The sequence below is a fragment of the Hyla sarda genome, chromosome 6 (genome assembly GCF_029499605.1).
Source record: "Hyla sarda isolate aHylSar1 chromosome 6, aHylSar1.hap1, whole genome shotgun sequence".
Classification (NCBI taxonomy): Eukaryota; Metazoa; Chordata; class Amphibia; order Anura; family Hylidae; genus Hyla; species Hyla sarda.
Genome location: NC_079194.1, coordinates 53511046 through 53531484, shown reverse-complemented (window position 1 = coordinate 53531484; position 20439 = coordinate 53511046). Strand labels below are relative to the sequence as shown.

The window sequence follows — 20439 nt, the reverse complement described above, 5'->3', positions numbered from 1 at the left end:
ACGGATAGCCGACCTCCGGGAGAAATGGGATCGGAAAGAGGAGCCCTCTTACCATGAAGGCGCCTGGCTGGACCCTTTGTTGGTACCAAAGGTCCGCAGAACCGGAAGGAGGACTTACGTCGGAAATCGGTTCTGTGAGACTTACCAGAGGTAATGAACTCTTTTCCGCCCGTCGCCTCACTTCCTGAAGGTGGCGTCCGCATTCCAGGCTTAAAGCCACATGAATGGACAGTGGCTACCAGGTAGCTTGTGGTAAAGGCAGCACAGTGGCTGCACATGGAAGCAGAGCACAGAAAAATCTTCGGCTGCGGAGCAACGGAGAGCTAGATTAAATAAATCCTCCGGAGGGATCTTGAAGACTACCCTGGCGGAGTTGGAACACCATACTAAAAAGGGCCTTCGACACCCAGGCAGAAGCAAAAGCAGGAAGAACCTGCTACCTCAAGGGCAGAGATTGCCAAAGTATCCACCTTCATGTCCGCTGGATTCTTGAAGGCAGCCGCATCAGCCAACAGCCGGGTAGGCGCCTTAGAGAGGCGGGAGACCGGCGGATCCACAGTTGGAGAGGAGGTCCACCGAGCAATGAGGTCCTTGGCGAAGGAATACCGTGCATGAACCTTCTACGTTTCCTGAAACTTCTTGTCAGGGTGACTTCAGACGGATACCCGTAGGGCGTAAAATTCAGCTTGAGAGCTGAAAGTCTTGTGTGCCGGTCGGGCACAAAGAAAGGAGACTTCTGGAGCCACGTCCGAAGTTCCTGGGTCCTTTAGATGGAAGATGTCTCTTATGGCCGCAACCACTGAGTACTCCACATCAGGCACATCCGTGCGGTCCTGAGTCAGAGGCCGAATCAGAAACTTCTTCCACAAGTTCTCCAGGTGAAGGGGAACGTGTGAGGCGGCCCTGGAAGAGAGAGAGACTGACCTGGAACGCGGGTCTGGAGAGCCAGAGCGGCGACCCTGGGAGCATTCTCTAGAGGAGCGACGCCTGCTACAGGTCGGAGTAACGGGGTGATGCCTGCGAGGGGAGCGCCCGTGCCTGCCAGAAGACTTGGGGGATGAGTCAGATGACACACCCCTAAGATGCTGCGAGAGCATCAGAATAGGGGGAGAGCTGGACCTTCCGGAGGGCCTCTCCAAGGCAGTCACCACATAACGGGAGAACTGAGCCAAGACTGGGAGTGGGAGCGAACCCAGGCTGGAGGGGCGGCCGAACCCACCGGGTCTGGAAGAACAACCGGGGTAGAGTAGCAGGGGGGTCTGGGGGAGCAGGCAGAACAAGTGGTTAAGCAGAACCAGACAGATTAGAGTTACAGTATTAACAGATTAAAGGAGTGGCTAACACTCATTAACTGTTTAGAGGGAGGCCTTTCTGGGCCTCTCTCACCCAAGACTGTGTTCCATTCCACTGTGTTGCTGATACAGTCTGCTTATCTTACTGTTTCACATGCCTTGAGATCCCCATAGACCCCAATGGATCTATTTTAAAAATTAAACCACAACACTAACACTCTGTCCCACCCCGGGACTCGAACCCATGGTGGTCTCCAGGCTGTCAGAGTAGAAATGCCGGCCAATAGCAAGGGAGGGGCGTGTTGGGAGCAGGGGGCACCGCTGATTGGCCCCTGCCACCATAATTGCCCGCACAGCACTGTTTGGTGGACAGTTCGCGCCCAGAGAAGCTTCGGCGGCCCTGGGTGGGCGGAGCTAAAGCGCACCAGGCCGCCGAAGTATTAACAAGAAGTCCCATAATGGCGCCTGCTCCTTGCCCCGAGCGCACATGCAAATGCATGTGCGCTCGTGGGGAATAGAGCTGACTAGATGCCACCACAAAAATCAGGGTTTGAACTTTGCAAATGAACATATAGACAAGCCTGATGCATTTTGGAAACAAGTTCTGTGGGCCAATGAGGTTAAAATTGAACTTTTTGGCCGGAATGAGCAAAGGTACGTTTGGAGAAGAAGGGAAACAGAATTTAATGAAAAGAACCTCTGTCCAACTGTTAAGCATGGGGGTGGATGAATCATGCTTTGGGGTTGTATTGCAGCCAGTGGCACAGGGAACATCTCACAAGTAGAAGAAAAAATGGATTCAATAAAATTTCAGCAAATTTTGGATGCTAACTTGATGCCATCTGTGAAAAAGCTGAAGTTAACCCCTTAAGGACCAATGACGTACCGGTACGTCATTGGTCCTGCTCTTCTGATATAACGCGGGGTTACACAGTAACCCCGCGTCATATCATGGCGGGCCCGGCGTCATAGTGAAGCCGGGACCCGCCTCTAATAGCGCGCAGCGCCGATCGCGGCGCCGCGCGCTATTAACCCTTTAGCCGCGCGCTCAAAGCTGAGCCGCGCGGCTAAAAGTGAAAGTGAAAGTTCCCGGCTAGCTCAGTCGGGCTGTTCGGGATAGCCGCGGCTAATCGCGGCATCCCGAACAGCTGACAGGACAGCGGGAGGGCCCCTTCCTGCCTCCTCGCTGTCCGATCGCCGAATGACTGCTCAGTGCCTGAGATCCAGGCATGAGCAGTCATCCGGCAGAATCGTTGATCACTGGTTTCTTATGAGAAACCAGTGATCAACATAGAAGATCAGTGTGTGCAGTGTTATAGGTCCCTATGGGATAACAATGATCAGTGTGTGCAGTGTTATAGGTCCCTATGGGACCTATAACACTGCAAAAAAAAAGTGGAAAAAAAAAGTGAATAAAGGTCATTTAACTCCTCCCCTATTAAAAGTTTGAATCACCCCCCTTTTCCAATAAAAAAAAAAACACAGTGTAAATAAAAATAAAAATAAACATATGTGGTATCAGCGCGTGCGGAAATGTCCGAATTATAAAAATATATCATTAATTAAACCGCTCGGTCAATGGCGTGCGCGCAAAAAAATTCCAAAGTCCAAAATAGTGCATTTTTGGTCACTTTTTATATCATTTAAAAATGAATAAAAAGTGATCAATAAGTCCTATCAATGCAAAAATGGTACCGTTAAAAACTTCAGATCACGGCGCAAAAAATGAGCCCACATACCGCCCCATACACAGAAAAATAAAAAAGTTATAGGGGTCAGAAGATGACAATTTTAAACGTATTAATTTTCCTGCATGTAGTTGTGATTTTTTCCAGAAGTCCGACAAAATCAAACCTATATAAGTAGGGTATCATTTTAATCGTATGGACCTACAGAATACATATCAGGTGTCATTTTTACCGAAAAATGTACTACGTAGAAACGGAAGCCCCCAAAAGTTACAAAACAGCGTTTTTTTTTCAATTTTGTCGCACAATGATTTTTTTTCCCGCTTCACCATAGATTTTTGGGCAAAATGACTGACGTCATTACAAAGTAGAATTGGTGTCGCAAAAAATAAGCCATCATATGGATTTTTAGGTGTAAATTTGAAAGAGTTATGATTTTTTAAAGGCAAGGAGCAAAAAACGAAAATGCAAAAACGGAAAAACCTCCGGTCCTTAAGGGGTTAAAGAGAGGATGGCTTCTTCAAATGGATAATGATCCTAAACACCCCTCGAAATACACGGGGGAGGTGTAAACTGAAGGTTTTGCCATGGCCTTCACAATCTCCTGACCTCAACATAATTGAAAATCTATGGATAGACCTTAAAAGAGCAGTGCGTGACAGACAGCCCAGAAATCTCAAAGAACTGGAAGACTTTTGTAAGGAAGAATGGGCAAAGATACCTCAAAACAAGAATTGAAAGACTCTTGGCTGGCAACAAAAAGCGTTTACAAGCTGTGATACTTGCCAAAGGGGGTAGTACAAGATATTAACTCTTCAGGGTGCCCAAACTTTTACAGACGCCATTTTTAGTTTTCTGTTATTTTGAAAGTGTAAATGATGGGAATAAAATCTAAATTTTGTTGACATATTATAAGAATGTCTTTTCTGTAATTTGATGCCCTTTGGAGATTTTTCCATCTTTCCTTGGCTTTTTTATGCACATTAATAATTTTTTTTACCTGGGGTGCCCAAACTTTTGATCCCCACTGTAGAGTATACCATGAATAATTGACGTGGAAGTATCCCTTTAGTGACACCCTGATTTCTGCATTTTGTTTGTCTCAATATTTTTAAAGCTGTACCTTTTTCTTTATTACATAATTTTTTGTAAACATGGCTGTATGAGAGCTTGTTTTTTTTTTGCACATTTTGAAGTACAGAAAGTACTCTTTCTGAAAGAATATGGGGAGGGGGGAGCATCATCTTAGTTCCCTTGACGTACCATAGTGGTACAGATTGGAAAAAGCGTTGTAACCTGGCCACAGGACCTTCAGGATTTTTGTTATTTAACCATTTCAAAATGTTTGTTTTTTTGCAAGAAATGCACATAACTTTTTCACCTACATGGAGAATTAGGGTTTAGTTTCTGGGGAGGAAAAAAAGACCATTCCGCCATGTTAGTTCACATTTTTCATTACTAAGCCTAGAGCATCAACAAATGATTATATATTTATATTACATGTCATAATGTTTATGTGGAGGCTGTATTAGATTAGAAGTTTTATGCTATCTTTATGTGTTTTGCGTAAATAAATTTTTTTCCCATAAAATAACTTATTTTATATATAACAATATAGTGGCATTCTTAAGACTCATTCACACTACTGAATCTCCATCCAGAAAAAATCTGAGCGGAGATTTCATTTGTAGCGTCCTATGCAATTCCGCGTTTGCTCCTCCCCTCAGCTGTTCTATGATTGCCGAAGAAACAGCAAGGGGAGGGGAAGGCAGAGTTGGGCAGGATGCACCTCCTTCAGCCCCGGTCCTGTATACAGCCACCTCCTCGCACCTCCCTCAGCAGGAGAGACATAGATCTACGTCCCCATGACAGGAGCATGGCTGAATAGATCTACGTCCCTCCTGCTGAGGGAGGTGCAGAGTTGCGTCCGGCCTAGCTCTGCATTCCCATCCCCTCGTTATATCTTTGGCAATTTCCGGACAGCTAAGGGGAGGAGGGAACACAGAATTACATAGGACGCACCTCACACCAGCATTAGGACTGCAAGGAAATGTGCTGTCTCAGTAGACTGCAATGCATTTAAGAATAAATATGTTCATTGTTTCGGCAGAGTCTGGGATCTAGAATTTCCATTGCGGAAATTCTTTAGGGTGAATGGTGCAGCTGAATCCCATTGAAAACAAGGGGAGGCTGCTGCACTGTCATTTCCGAGCAGAATTCAGCTTGGAAAATATGTAGTGTGAATGGGCCCTTATGTATGACAGTATATTATACCTCTACATAAAATCCCTAATTTCGAACGATAATTTGTTTTCCTATAGTCCAAACAGCGACACGTGGGGTACTCCTGCCCCTGTGAACAAGCAGGACAGCTGGAATTTTTCTTAAATTGACAATTTAGTAATTATTCCAATTCAGAGATGAGCTATGATTGGCTAAGACTGCATCACCCCCCCCCCCCCCCTGAGCATTTCCTGATGTTGGACTTCTGCCAGGCCAGCAGGAGTCCGAAGTCTGTGCAAAAGATGGGGGAAATGTGCTCTGGGCAAGTAGGGTCACCCCTAGTGGCAGCTTTTTTTTTTTTTTTTTTTATAAACAAAAGGATAGGGAATAAGGTGTCTGATCGCAGGGGTCCTGCCATTGGGGACCCCCATTATCTCACATGCAGCAGCCACCTCTGGGAGCCTCGGAGTCTGCCGGGTCACAGCTACGGGGCCAGAGTATCGTGACATCACAAAAAAAATTTCCACAGAATTCCATGCAGACATTCCGCTGTGTTAACATGGCCTTAGTGCAGTGGTGCCCAACCAGTGTGCCTCCTTTTAGAAGACTGGCGGGAAAATAAGGTAGAAGGAAAAAATAAGCTTATGGAAAGTGAGCAACATAGATATGTTTTTAATAAACATTATCAGCAGTAAATACAGACAAAAATTGCACAGTTGCTAATCGTATTGATCCAACAAAAATTCAGACACTATTCTGAGAAGAAAAGTGGTTTGGTGACCAGTTTCTTGCACTTAAAAAATCAATCCCATTTCTCAGCTTCTAAAGGGACAAATAGAACAAAGATGTTAACACTAATGTCAGATTATGAAACTATGCCACAAATTTAAAGGGAACATGTCATCCGACAATTACCTATTTTTGGAAATGCATTTTCTAATTTTCCATTTTACTACCCACATTATGAAATAATCCTGAAAACTCGATGTATTCATTCTGACCATTAGGTCTAGCACTAAGCCGAGACCTGTTCTGTCTGTGATAAGGAAGAGGCTGCTGGAGGTGATCTGTACAGCATTACAGGTGACAACAGTAGATAAAGATGACAAAATGGTGCTCAGCCTCCCCTCCTTGTGGAATGACCTCTGCATAGGTCATAGAGTACGCCCACTAATGTTTCCAATTCAAGTCATTGTGGCAGCTCCAGTTCATTGTTGCATATCTCCCATGGGGCTTGCCGTAAAGCATCTCTCTCAATGCCATTAAAAACAGCTCAGGGAAGACTTCATTTTAAACAAAAAAAAAATAAATCTGGCTGATATATTCACCTCAACATTTAAGGGGAAATAGCAGCTCAGCCAATGATGGACCATTATGACATTAAAAGTCAAGGGTGTTTATTGGAAGCTGTTGTGTCCATCATGGGATTGATCCATCAATTTTGTTTTCTAATCACCGATCAGAAAAATGGAAAGTACAACAATGGTGTGAACAGGTCTAAGGTCGGGTTCACACTACTAAATTTCCAAGCGTAATTCCATTGCTTGTAATGGGATTCCGCTGCTCAGTGCATACTATGGAATTTTAGTGGGGAATATTCCTCCCCTGAAATTCCGCCATTCTTCAGACAGAATCCACTCCACAGACATTGCCATCTATTGGGATGGCGATGTCCACGTGGTCCTAGCTCCGAATGATTCAGTCGGTGCTGGCCGCATTCAAACGCTCCGGGCAAAATTTTTCCGTAAGTGTGAAACCGGCCTAATGGTTTCCAGTCAACTTGCAGCATAGTCCCTCCGTGTGACTTCTCACCACCCTACCAGATTTATAGATCTCTCCCTTTACCTCAGGGTAATATCTATTTATAAAGTCTGGAAGGATAGGCAGAAGCCACTAGGAACTGCCCCAAGTACTTGTGGTCCAGACGGCATGAAAGTTAGGACAGGTTCCCTTTAACACATCAACTCAGCAAAGGAATGTTTAAACAATCTGTTTTACTATTCTTCTGATAAACTGGGGGCAAGCATTACTTAGCATGGAGAGGGACAGCATGGCAGACACTGTGTACTAGTTAGGCCAGTGTTGCCCAACCAGGGTGCCTCCATCTGTTGCAAAGCTACAACTCCCAGCATGCCCGGACAGCCAAAGGCTGTCCGGGCATGCTGGGTGTTGTAGTTTTGCAACAGCTGGAGGCACCCTGTATGGGCAACACCAAATTGGGCAATAAAGCTGTAACACTAGCATAAGTACAGCCTAGTATCTTAACACCCAAGTCTCCTTTTTAATCTTGTGAAGACGAACAATGTCATTTCTGTCATGTAACTGGTTGGTGCGCTTGAGATTTTACAGACCACACAGTGTCATATGTCATTTATTTATATCTGCAACAAAAAAAAACAAAAAAAACACGGGGTGGAGGGTAAAGCGACACTAAAACGTCCACTGTTAACTGTGCAGTCATTGCTAACAAAAAAAGTAACTTGTTCTAGCATTTCGGATAACAGATAATAAATAAGAGCATTACAGAAAACTCGCTCTTAATTACTGAAACTAGTCTTTGTGGTGTACAAATGACATTCTGAAAAAGCTGAATGTGGCAAAACTGAGCAAATATACTTTTCTAATATGAAATAAGGATAAAAGATCTTGTTCAAACCAACCCTATGCAAAAAAACAAAAAAACATTGACATTTGAAAGAGAAATTAAGAGAGTATGTACAGAATAATAAGAGAAAATGGTAAAAACAAAAGTCTGATTTATGGACAAAAACTAGAATGCAGATTTTAAATCTCAATTTTTGAGTTGTCTACAACAGAATAACTACATAAAAAAAAAATAAGTAAAAAAAAAAAAAAAACACATAACTTGCTTTTGGTGTATACCAAATATAGATTTGCACTCATCTATTCCTAGCAGAAATAGCCAACTGTCCTTGTTACTGTCCCTTTCATAGACAGCAGTAAACTAAGCCATCGCGTCGAGCTGAACAATGACAGAATGTGGTCTCTCAGATCTCTCCAGCTTCGACTTCTTCTGGACTCTGTTCCTCCGATTTCCCATTGGATGTTTCATGGCTGCGCTTTTTATGCCTTCGTTCTTTAGAGCGATCTCTGTCTCTCGAGGTTCCCTCCTTATCTCGGGAGGATCTGGAAGGAATTCCGTAATATAAAATTACTTATGAAAAGTTTTACAATGTTATATAGTTTATAAGGTTTTAAAATAAAAAAAAATAAACGAACAAGAGTTCATTAGGTTCAACCTAAAACCCTAGGTTCTATCCCCATTAATCTATTATGCATAACTTGTGATATTACATTATTCCAGAGAAACATCCAGGCCCTCCTTGAACTTGTTTATTGAGCCAGACATCACAACGTCATGTGACAGAGTTCCATAGTCTCACTGCTTTTTCAGTTGTCCAAAAATCACCTTTAGGGTACGTTCACACGGGCGGATCCAGTGTGTTTTACACTGCGGATCCGCTGACGATGCACACTACAGTGTGCCTGCTCATAGCAGCAATCCGCCGCTACGAGAAGACACACTGCGAAGTGCAAGTCGCCGCGCTCATGCACAGTATACTCGCACACATGGTGGCTGCTCCCCCTGCTTCCTGAGCTAGGCCGAGAGCAGCCCCCGATGTGTGCAAGTATACTGAGCATGCACGCAGCGACTCGCACGTCACAGCGTGTCTGCTCGTAGCGGTGGATTACCGCTATGAGCAAGCACAGGTGGAGGCAACACTGTAGGGTCTATCGTCAGCGGATCCACAGCGTAAAATACTCTGCGGATCCATCTGTGTGAACGTACCCTTAAGGTGTATTCACAAGGGAGCGCACCCATTTGATACCACAGATGCTTTCCTGGCACACACAGAGTTATGGCAGAGCGAGCTCCCTGCTGCTGCAGCTGTGTGTGTCTGAGCGGACACACACAAACAGCTACCGCAGAAGCAGGGAGCTCGCTCTGCCGTAACTCTCGAGTGCCGGCTGCGCTCACGTGTGAATACACCCTTATACAGGTTCTTACATCTATTACACATCGGACTAGCACATGCCATCACTTTGTAATTGGTAGGGGTGTGACTTTTGCGTGCCCTACTGAACACTACTAAGAGTCACCTTTAATTAGTCTGCTTTTTTTTTTATTTTTTATTTAGACTTTAAAACTGATGACCTATTGCCAGATAGACTGAGGTACAACAACCCAGCTGACCAGCTGTTTAAAGAGGATATGGCACATGTGCAAGCACTGCAGCGTCTTCAATGTTTAGCAGCGTATGTACTGGTTTGCATGATACTTTTTTAGGAAGGGTCTGCAGAGCTGTCCTATTATCAATTTTAACAAGTCTTACAATTTAATGCATTTTTTTTTCCTCCTTAAAAATGGTACACAATATTTTTAACCTCTTAAAGGAAGAAGAAATTTCTCATTTATGTACTTTTGTTTTTCCCTTCTCAACCTTTAATAGCTTCTACGCTTTTAATTTTCCACCTACAGAACCATATAAGGGATAGGTTTTTTTTTTTGCACCCCAATTGTACTTTGTAATGGCATCGCTCATTTTAACACCAAATCTACGATGAAAGAAAATTGTCATCTTTTGAGCGCACTTCAAACAAAGGGAGTACAATTAAACCTTTCATCCTTAATAGGTTAAAGGCAACCTGTCACTAGATTGGACCCTATATAACAAGTGGCAACAGGTTAATAGAGGTTAATATCAAGTGTTCTACAATGCTTGGATGTTTGCTGGTACATCTATAAAATGTGGAGAAAACTTTTATAAAATGTCACACACAATATGTAAATGACGCTTAAGTAGTCACCATGCATGCGCTGCTGAAGTAGTCACGGTACCCGGGGCTGTAATCAGGTCTATTTAGGCTCTAATGACTCCTATCTAGACATGACTGACAGCTGTGAGCAACGACATCAGGTCCTGATTGAACTGCTCAATCATGTCCAGATAGGCGTTATTAGAGCCTGAATAGGCCTGATCACAGCCGTGACTACTTCAGCCGCTGCACTTCCAACTGACTAAGTCTCAGTTACATACTGTGTGTGACATTTATAAACGTTGTTTTCTTCACATTTATAGATCTGCCAGCAGACATCCAGGCATGGTAGGACACCTGATATTAACCTTTATGTGTGTCTCAACTCATTATACAGTGATCCCACTCAACATACAATGGCCTCAACATACAATAGTGTCAACATACAATGATCTTTTCTGGACCATTGTAACTTGAAACCAGACTCAACATACGATGTACAGACAGTCCAGATCTGTGAAACGTGTCAATGGCTGGAAGAACAGACCAATCAGAATGGACATTCACTGGTAAAACCCCTTGTATTACTGAAGTGTATGCACTGAATTCGTGTCTGGTAGCGACCCCTACAGTACAGGGAGGTATTACATGTTCTGTACTATTTACCTGTGCCAGTTAGCTGCTCCTTTGGACACCAGGTGAGGGCGGCTCCATTTTACACTTTTGGGACACTGTGTACTGTACAGGACCCTGAAGAAGTGGTCATAGACCGTGATTACAGCTCCCAGCAGATCTTTATTACTTTTATATGTAAGGATTTGCTTTATCTATATTAGTTATCTACTAATGTAACTATGTAAGTTTAGTCTCAAGGGGCGACACGCCTTCTTTACCGTGAGGACTGAATTTATGGAACGGTCTACCTCAGGAACTGGTCACAGCAGGAACAATTAACAGCTTTAAAACAGGATTAGATACATTCCTGGAACAAAATAACATTAATGCTTATGGAGAAATATAAAATCCCATCCCTTCCCCAATATCGCGCCACACCCCTACCCCTTAATTCCCTGGTTGAACTTGATGGACATGTGTCTTTTTTCGACCGTACTAACTATGTAACTATGTAATTTTCCTTTAATCCTCACTTTTCCTATTTTTGGATGAAGTTTTGGTGGCTTCAGAACCAAATAGCAGGTTTCTATAGAGTTATGGTCTCAATATACAATGGTCTCAAAATACAATGGTCGTCCTGGAACCCATTCACACTAAGTTGAGGGACCACTGTATAGGGAAAAACTTAGAGACAGGTTCTCTTCAAATGAGTAAAAAGTAGACTGACTTACGTCAGTGTAATTTAAAGTGAGACATTTTGTTAATTCTTAAATCACAAGACATACTTTGACTTGGAACTCTGATCTCTGCTCCTATCCCGGCTTCGGTGATGACTGCGACTACGGCTGCGACTGCCAGAACGTGATCGATGGTGGTGATGTTTATCACGGGATCTGGAACGGGTTTTCCCCTTGCGGTCCTTAGAGGAAGAACGATGTCTACGTCTCTCTCTGGATCTAGATCTAGTCAATAAAATAGAAAGTTCAATAAGAAAAGTAATAAAGCAATATATATTTCTATCTATATCTCTATCTATATATATATATATATATATATATATATATATATATATATATATGTGTGTGTGTGTGTGTGTGTGTGTATGTCTTTAGGTGATTTGATTTACAATGTAGTTTATGGCTGCACCGTACACTGAATCTATGTGCTTAAATGAAAACTGCTGCAATAAAATGGTAAAATCCTGTGTGAATTTGTTATGTAGTTCTTTTTAAACAGCAGTTACCTGGGGAGCTTCAAGTTTTACTTTATAGCTGTTTGTCTGCCTTTATTATTACCTTTTTTTCAATTTGTCACGTTCTTCTCTCTCTCTCTCCTCTCTGCGCTTCAATCGATCTTGATTTCGCTTCTCCTGCTTTCCAGCCACAATTTTCTGTTTTAAATAGTGTATATCATATTAGCAAATTAGCTACAGAAATCAATATTTTAACACTGAATAGAGATTATTTTTTTAAATTATATATTATAATATATATATATATATATATATATACACATATATACATATATACATACACATATATATATATATACATATACATACACACACACGTGTAATAAAAAATAGAAGAAAAAAAAAATTCCATTATTAGGATGGATATTCTTTCCAACTTGCCCACACATTCCACAACTGTCCACAGACAGAAGCTGTAGCTACTACACTAGTGATTTTTAGGAATTGTGTTTTTTTTATGGCTGGTTCAAATCTTCTGGAAATTAGCATGTAAATCAGCATCTTTGGGACATGTAAATGCATACATAGAAAGATAATAAAAATACCTTCAACTCATCTAATTTATCCCGAATTTCAATGAAGCCCAAGTGCAACTTGCCACCAAAGTGGTCAGCCAGTCTTCTGTCATTATCATGGAGTCCCAGATAGGCCGAACATACTTCACATACTCTCAGCTTTTGCTGCTGGAAACTTGAGGCTGGCATAGAACTGCGGTAGATTTCCTGTATGTAAAATAAGTTTGTAAAAGTTTATGGTCACTGAAGTATATTATTCTTCCTTTACATAGTCAAGTCGAACGTTTCCTGACACACCTGCCTTCACTGGAAATGGCCTCTTTTCCCTCCTCCAGTCATTAGCTTATATAACTTAATAATCTGTATTACTTTTACTGCTCAAAAAAAAAAAATAAAAAAATAAAAATTTGTTGGTACAAGTATTGTTGGGGCCTCGGTGACCCCAGTTGATGGAGGATTCTAGGTCTACTGTTTCTTGACCACATCTCTATTCAGAGACCAGCAAAACAACTGCAGACAGAAGCAGCTGTGGCTGAAAGTCAAAGCTTGATACAAGGTACAGGAGAGCACTTTTTTTTTCTACAAAAAAAAAAAAATCCTCACAAAACTACAGCACCACAAATTACTGCAGAGTTGAAAACAAGTTTAAGGAACCAGTATAAGTAAACACAGTCAGAAATGTCATATAAATGGCAGAGTTGCAATAGCCAAACCTAGACACCACAAAATGTGAAACATTGTCTTCAATGGGGCAAAGAGCATCAAACATGGACACTGGAAGCATAAAAACTTGATATGGTCTCATGAGTCCAGCAGTTTTTCACCCCTTTCAGTTGTGTGCACATGTCTGGAGATCACCAGGTGAAGCCTACAATGTGGGCTCGTATGTTTTTAATAAAAGGTACACTAACCCCTGACAGTTTTTAAAATTCTGCTGAGAAGCCATTAGATCATAGTACAAGTTGTGGAGGTGCGGCCATGTTTCTGTCTCTCTTTTTGTGAGTTACAAAGCCAACAATGTTGCCTGCCTTAAACACACTGTCAAGCATAGTAGAGATTCCTGTATGGTTTGGGGAACTTTGTGGGTCGGTCGTCCACAAAAAATAAAAGTAACAGCCTAGAAATATCTGCATTAGATCTTGATTCAAGGACCATAAAAATGAAGTAAATATCTACCCTGGCCAGCCCAGACGTATTATGTACAAATAGGATGTCCAGTTCCTTATTACGGGGAGGAAGGAAAGAGAAAAAAAACATTGTAGTTGGTGTTCTAGTTATTCTGATCAACTATTGTATCATCAAAAAGGGATAAATGTATTTACACATTTTGTGGATAAAACTGACAAATAATGAACAATCAAGGCTTTAACCAAATGGAAAAAAATATAAATTATTTGTATTAATTACACCAAGTCTTTTGGATAATTATTACAGAAGTACAAACAAACCTCAGCTTCTCTTTTGGCAATTCTGGTCCGTTCAACTTCATCCATAATCTTTTGTGACTCTTCAACATTCCCGTCTGCTCCTAACTGTTCAGCTTTTGCTAGCAGCTTTCCAATCTCTTCATTCAGTTCATGTACTGTCTCTGCCTAAACAGAGGCAATAGATAATCATATTTAACCCTCCAAGATAACTCTCAATTTTCCACCTACAGACCCATCATATGGGGACTTTTTTTTTTGTAACACCAATTGTACTTTTTAATGACCTCATTCATTTTAGCACAAAATCCACAGGAAAACAAAATAAATAAAATAAATCAATCATTTGTGAAACAAAATTGGAATAAAACAAAAAAACTTAAATGCTATTTTGCACCTTAATGGTCTATTCACACGTACAGTATTCTGTGCAGATTTGATGCGCAGGATTTTCTGCTGCAGATTTCAATGTAAACTGAGTGAACACAACTTTAAATCCTGCGCAGAATACTGTACATGTGAATAGACCCTGAGGCTAAGTTTCCACTTGGGTTTTTTCCTGTGGTTTTTGTGTGTGAAAAAAAACGCCAGAAAAAAACGCCAGAAAAAAACGCCAGAAAAAAACGCCAGAAAAAAACGCCAGAAAAAAACGCCAGAAAAAAACGCCAGTGCAATTCCATGCATCTGACGTTTTTGCATTTGTGTGGCAATTGCATTTTTGGCCCCTTTGGCATTTTTTTTTTTTCTTCAAAATTTGTTGGGTAAAAAAAAAAAAAATGCAGCAGCGTATAGATGCGGCGGCCGCTCTTCTATGGTCCCCTGCACTGCTGTATATATACACACCTATTCATATTTCCCACAGAGAGCTGTGATTGGCCAGATGGTTCCAGACAATCACAACTCTCAGTGGGAAATAGGAATAGGTGTGTAAATATATAGCAGTGCAGGGGACCATAGAAGAGCGGCCGCCGCATCCATACATTATACAGGAGGATCACAGCTGGTGTCAGAAGTGACCCGGGCGATCTGTCAATTAGTACAGGTACTACTACTTCCATCATGGAACAGTCTGTTCCATGCTGGGAGGAGTAATACTACCTAAAAAAAAAAAAAAAAATTTTAAAGTGAAAAAACACACACTACATTTTTATAGTTGTCGGCTACATTTTTACTTCCCTGCCCGCCCACATAAATTGATCCCTGTTTTAAAAATTAATATTTTGTTATAATAAAGATAGATTTAGTTAAATACAATTTTTTCCATCACTACTGTATCTTAAAATTTTTTAATGGCACCATACAAAATTTTATTGAAAAAAAAAATTATAAAAAAAAAATACGCCATAGGCTCAACATGCTGCAACTATGCAAAACTGCCAAGGAGCTGAAAATGCCAAAAAAAAAAAAAAGAATTTAAATAAAATAAATACAGAAAAAAAAAAAAATCAAAAGGATCAAAAAAATATGTCAAACTGAAAAATGCAAAGTGTTTTTCTTGAAGTTTTTCCCCAAAAAAAGCCTCAGACTAAGTTTCCACACAGGTTTTTTTCTGGCCTTTTTCTTCTTGGTATACCGCCACTGCAGTTTGAGTCAAAGCCAGAGGTGTATTCATAAGGAATGGGGATATAAAGAAAGGACTTATACTTCTCTTTCCTACTGGATCCACTTCTGACTGGCCCAAAAACTGGAGTGCCAAAAATCTAAAATTCTTTTTTAATTATTACATACAAACTTTTGATTCCAAAAACTGAACAATGCTGTGCCAAAACCATACAGCAGTGCTAATTTGTTATAAATATGTACAAAAAATAAATACTAAATACCAGGATCTCTCTCTCTCTCCCCTGCATTGATCATAGACAAACATTTATGCAGATCTTGGAAGACACTGGGCGACTGCACAAATGGCAAAGTTATTTGGAAAAAAAAAAAAGCTATAGGGAATTTATTGAAACAGCTTGAACCAGCAGTCCAAGCCAAACTAATTAGCATGACTGGTGTTCTATGAATCCAATGTGTCACACAACAACACCACCACCACCACCATTTAAGTGTTAATTGTTTTATCCAGATTAATCATTAAAATGATATAGAAGACTTTTATACTCCACCCACATCCACTCATCCATTAGAATATATAACTCATTATAGAATCTCTTACTATGTTAAGTCTATTTTGCATAAATGTATTGGCCTTACCTTGGCAGCCACTTCTGCACTTATTTCCTCCTGGGTATCAGCCAATCGTTTCTTTGCGATGTTGGTTCGTTTGTCACAGTCTGAGATGAATGACTGCAAGTGGTCCATTGCCTATAAAGATAAAAGATTATTTTTTTAAATGCAAACACAAATAACTATACAAAAATTGGGGTGGTGGTGTTATTTTTAATATGGCCAACACCACCCACATCCCCCTCTGACTCTTCCACAAGTCAGGCCAGCCCAAGATGAGGATCGTACGTGATGTAGCTAGTGTAGCTCTGATTTGCTGAGCAAGCTGGTTATCATGAATATTGTATCAAGTGTATTGGCTGGTTATCAAGTGTATTGGCTTTAAATTCATGCCAAATTTTTATGTAGAATTCCATGCATAAATTATGGCGCGTGAACATAGCCTTAAAGTAGAAGTCCTAAGTAGGAAAATTTACATCTACCTCCCCCTTCCCCTCCTTCTTTCATGCCCATTCCCCTTAATATAGTGCTGAAGCAGGGGTGGATGGGAACAAAATCGCTTTACCTAGCCCCGGTCCCCCATAGGTCTGCATTAGATGCCGTTCTCAGAGTAGTGCTGGTGTCTTCTTCGTTTCCTCTCTGACACAAGCAGCTGGTCACAGGCCAGTGATTGGCTGTGCAGAAAGGTCCTGCAACCAGCTGCTTGTCTGTGAAGGAAGTAAGGACTACACAGAGATTTGGATCTGTGACAACACCTACTGGTGGCCAGGGCCAAGTACACATTAGGCTAGGTTTACACACAGGTTTTTTTTCAGTCCTTCCTATTTCCCATTTCTTTTGAATACACTCCTTGCATTGGCTCAAAAACTGCAGTGGAAGTTTCCAAAAAAAACAAACAGAAAAAACCTGTGTGGAAAACTAGCCTTAGGGTTTTTTCCTTTTTTTAATGTTTCCCCCTATACCTCTGCACCATAATACACATGGGCGTGGGTCAGGCCACTGATTAAATTGAAATGCAATTTAATAGTAGCAGGATTGTAGCGGCGCGTATTTGCAAATGGTTAATATCGCAACTAGATTGTTTTTGTGGTTAATTGTGCAGCCTTATATGTATGTATGTATGTTTATGTGTTGGTCAGCTTTAAAATATAAATGCTGAGGTTACTTTGTTACAATTTCTGCGTTACATCTGGAAATCTACTAACTGCATCAAAGATCTCTCAAAAGGACTTTTTTGAGAAAATGAAGTATTTTTCACAGAAAAAGGGAGGGAAAAAAGAAAATTGGACATATAGTCACACCAAACTTCAAAACGGGCTGGACAAAATTATTGGCACCCGTAACTTAATATTTGGTTGCACACCCTTTGGAAAAAATAACTGAAATCAGTAGCTTCCTATAACTATCAATAAGCTTCTTACACCTCTCAGCCGGAATGTTGGACCACTACTCCTTTGCGAACTGCTCCAGGTCTCACTTATTGGAAGAGCGCCTTTTCCAAACAGCAATTTTAAGATCTCTCAATGGGATTTAGATCTGGACTCATTGCTGCCACTTCAGAACTCTCCAGCGCTTTGTTGCCATCCATTTCTGGGGGCTTTTTGACGTATGTTTGGGGTCATTGTCCTGCAGTGCCAGAGTCAGCAAAACAACCCCAAAACATCATTGAACCTTCACCATATTTCACTGTAGGTACTGTGTTCTTTTCTTTGTAGGCCTCATTCTGTTTTCGGTAAACAGTAGAATGATGGGCTTTACCAAAAAGCTCTATTTTTGTCTCATCTGTCCACAAGTTCATTTTGGCAAAATGTAGTTTTGCTTTTTTAGGTCTCTGTGTCAGCACTGGGGTCCTCCTGGGTCTCCTGCCATAGCATTTCATTTCATTTAAATGTCGAAAGATATTCAAGCTGTCCTGCAAGCTCAGGGAGCATCAGTGTCAGCAAAAACTATCTTTGGAACTTGTTTGGAGCAGCTTATCCACCATCCGGACTATCCTGCATTGACACCTTTCATCAATTTTTCTCTTCCGTCCACGCCCAGGGAGATCAGCTACAGTGCCATGGGTTGCAAACTTCTTGATAATGTTGCGCACTGTGGACAAAGGCAAATCTAGATCTCTGGGGACGGCTGGTGATAGGCTGAGCCGACTGTCCTGTAAGAAGCCGGCTAGAGCTCCTTACATGACAGTTGGCTCAGCCTATCACCAGCCGGGGCGGGACATCGATACGGCTGGTGATACGCCGATGGCTCTGCGGCGTCCCTGTCCCCAGGAAGTGGAATGGCATCAGCACTGCCGGACCGTTAGGCCTGTGCCGGACCAACGGGGGCTCGTAGGAAGGTATGTATGAGTTCATTTTGTTTATTTTTGAGGCCCGGGCATAAAGGAGCATCACATGTTTGAAACAATCTTTTTTCCACAATTCTGAAAGGGTGACCATAAATTTTGTCCAGCCCATTTTTGGAGTTTGGTGTGACATTATGTCCAATTTGCTTTTTTCCTCCTTTTTTGGTTTAGTTCCAATACACACAAAAGGGAACAAACATCTGTATAGCAAAACATGTGTTACTGCCATCCTTTTCTGTGTGAAATACTTCATTTTCTAGAAGAATTTCAGGGGTGCCAATATTTATGGCCATGACTGTATATACAGCGATAATCAAATGTAAGTAAGACCTATGTGGTAACAGAGTGTCCGTCTCCTATCAATACATGTCCAAAGGTAATGCCTATATATCAGTAATCATTGACTGTCAACCTCTGGTCCAAGTTATATCACCTAAAGGTGTGCAAAAAACACACCTGACCAAAATGTGATAACCCCAAATATAGATACAATAAAATAATAAAAGTATAATACAATAAAAATTCATGGTTAAAAATATTCTTTATTACACATAAAAATTGTATTTGCAGAATTCATTCATGTGGGCATAAAAAAATGATATGTATATTAAAAATATTAGAAAGTACAGAAAAGTATGGGGGTGTTGGGATATAGAATCCTGTATAGCTAAAAGTTTATAATAATACCACATGCAGTGTGGAAACGTAAATGCATAGAGCCTAAGCTGTAATATAAAGTGCTAGTGCAAGGGGGTAGAGATGAGAGTACTAAGAGTTTATGACACTGATACGGATGCCCAAGCCAATAGGGTCTACAAATGGTGACAGAATAAAGCCAGATCCTTTTCAAGATCACCTTCCGTGGCCTCTATGACATCTATAGGAGCGGAATCCACAACAACATCCACTTATAGACAACAATTTTCTGGAAGGAAAAGAAAAATGGAGTATGGCAATGCAGGAAGAAATACATATAAAAAGACGAAACTCCAATCCACGTGACCACAACCAGGTGAGTACTAAGATTATTAATCTTACCGATCATGTACTCACTAAAGCGCAGGTTGAAGTGCTGAGTTAAGGGCTTACGTTTTGCCCCTCAGCTAAATTTGTCCGCTTTACAGCAGTCAAGGATTTGCAATTCTTTGCTCGCAAATTAGCTTTCAAAATTTTTTTTTAATACTAATGCCACAGCCTTACACCCTGATCTTTCCACCACGACTGACCAAGAAGCAATGCAAACATTGATTGAACTCATGGATGATCAGCAACCACGTGATCCAGGTAAGTTCCCTAAAGTCTGCTCCCCAAATCCAAAAACTTTCCCCAACTTAACCAGTTTCCAGAAATAGATTTATTTATTAAGCTGGTTTCTCAGGAGTTTCAGAAAATCCCTGAGACCGTACATAAGGACAACCTGACGAATTACCAACGTCAGGCTTTAAGAGATATCCAATCTGGGAAAGATGTCATTGTGAAACCGTCAGACAAAGGCGGGAATGTAGTTTTATGGCCCTTAAAAATGTACGAGAAGGAGATGATGCACCAGCTTAGACAGACAGAATGCTACAAAAAAAACTCACTTTTAACCCCACTTCTACGTTTTTAATTGAATTATGTGATCTTTTAAATAGTGTGGTGGAACAAGGTATTTTAACAGCACAACAAAAGGAGGCACTTTTAACCAGTTATCCTACAGTCTCCTCTATTTATTTACTACCCAAGATACATAAAAATGCTATGTGCCCACCAGGGAGACCTATTGTTTTGGGATGTGGGAACCTATGTGAACCCTTGTGCCGCTTTATCGAACATCATCTGTCTTCCATTGTAGAAACCCTACCTTCTTATCTAAAGGATACCAACGATGTCTTGAGAAAACTGGATAATCTACAATTAGAACAACATATGGTAATAGCCACTTGTGATGTAGAAGCACTTTCTACTTCAATCCGACACAGCGATGGAATACGAGCGGTGAGATATTTTCTATCTTCAAGTTCCTTGAATCCAGAGTTATGTGATTTTCTAGCAACAGCCCTCGAGTTCATCCTTACTCATAATTTTTCTTTATGTTTAAAGGAATCTATTTTCCTACAGCTCCAGGGAACGGCAATGGGGGGCGGCTTGTGCGC

General features: G+C 41.2%; 1 protein-coding gene across 3 annotated transcripts in view; it reads right to left on the bottom strand.

Annotated features, from left to right (window-relative positions):
- Nucleotides 1-5861: 5861 nt before the first annotated feature.
- LUC7L2 (LUC7 like 2, pre-mRNA splicing factor) overlaps nucleotides 5862-20439 on the bottom strand; it is a 46767-nt gene continuing 32189 nt past the window's right edge. For 2 of the 3 annotated variants that reach the window (XM_056523766.1, XM_056523767.1), the window contains 6 exons: nucleotides 15988-16098; nucleotides 13813-13956; nucleotides 12395-12571; nucleotides 11893-11987; nucleotides 11383-11559; nucleotides 5862-8350 (listed from right to left, as the gene is read on the bottom strand). In XM_056523766.1, the coding sequence (XP_056379741.1) occupies nucleotides 8212-8350; nucleotides 11383-11559; nucleotides 11893-11987; nucleotides 12395-12571; nucleotides 13813-13956; nucleotides 15988-16098 (843 nt within the window). In that variant the 3' untranslated portion in view covers nucleotides 5862-8211. The remainder of the gene's footprint in view (nucleotides 8351-11382; nucleotides 11560-11892; nucleotides 11988-12394; nucleotides 12572-13812; nucleotides 13957-15987; nucleotides 16099-20439) is intronic. The other variant, XM_056523768.1, reaches the window with a different exon arrangement.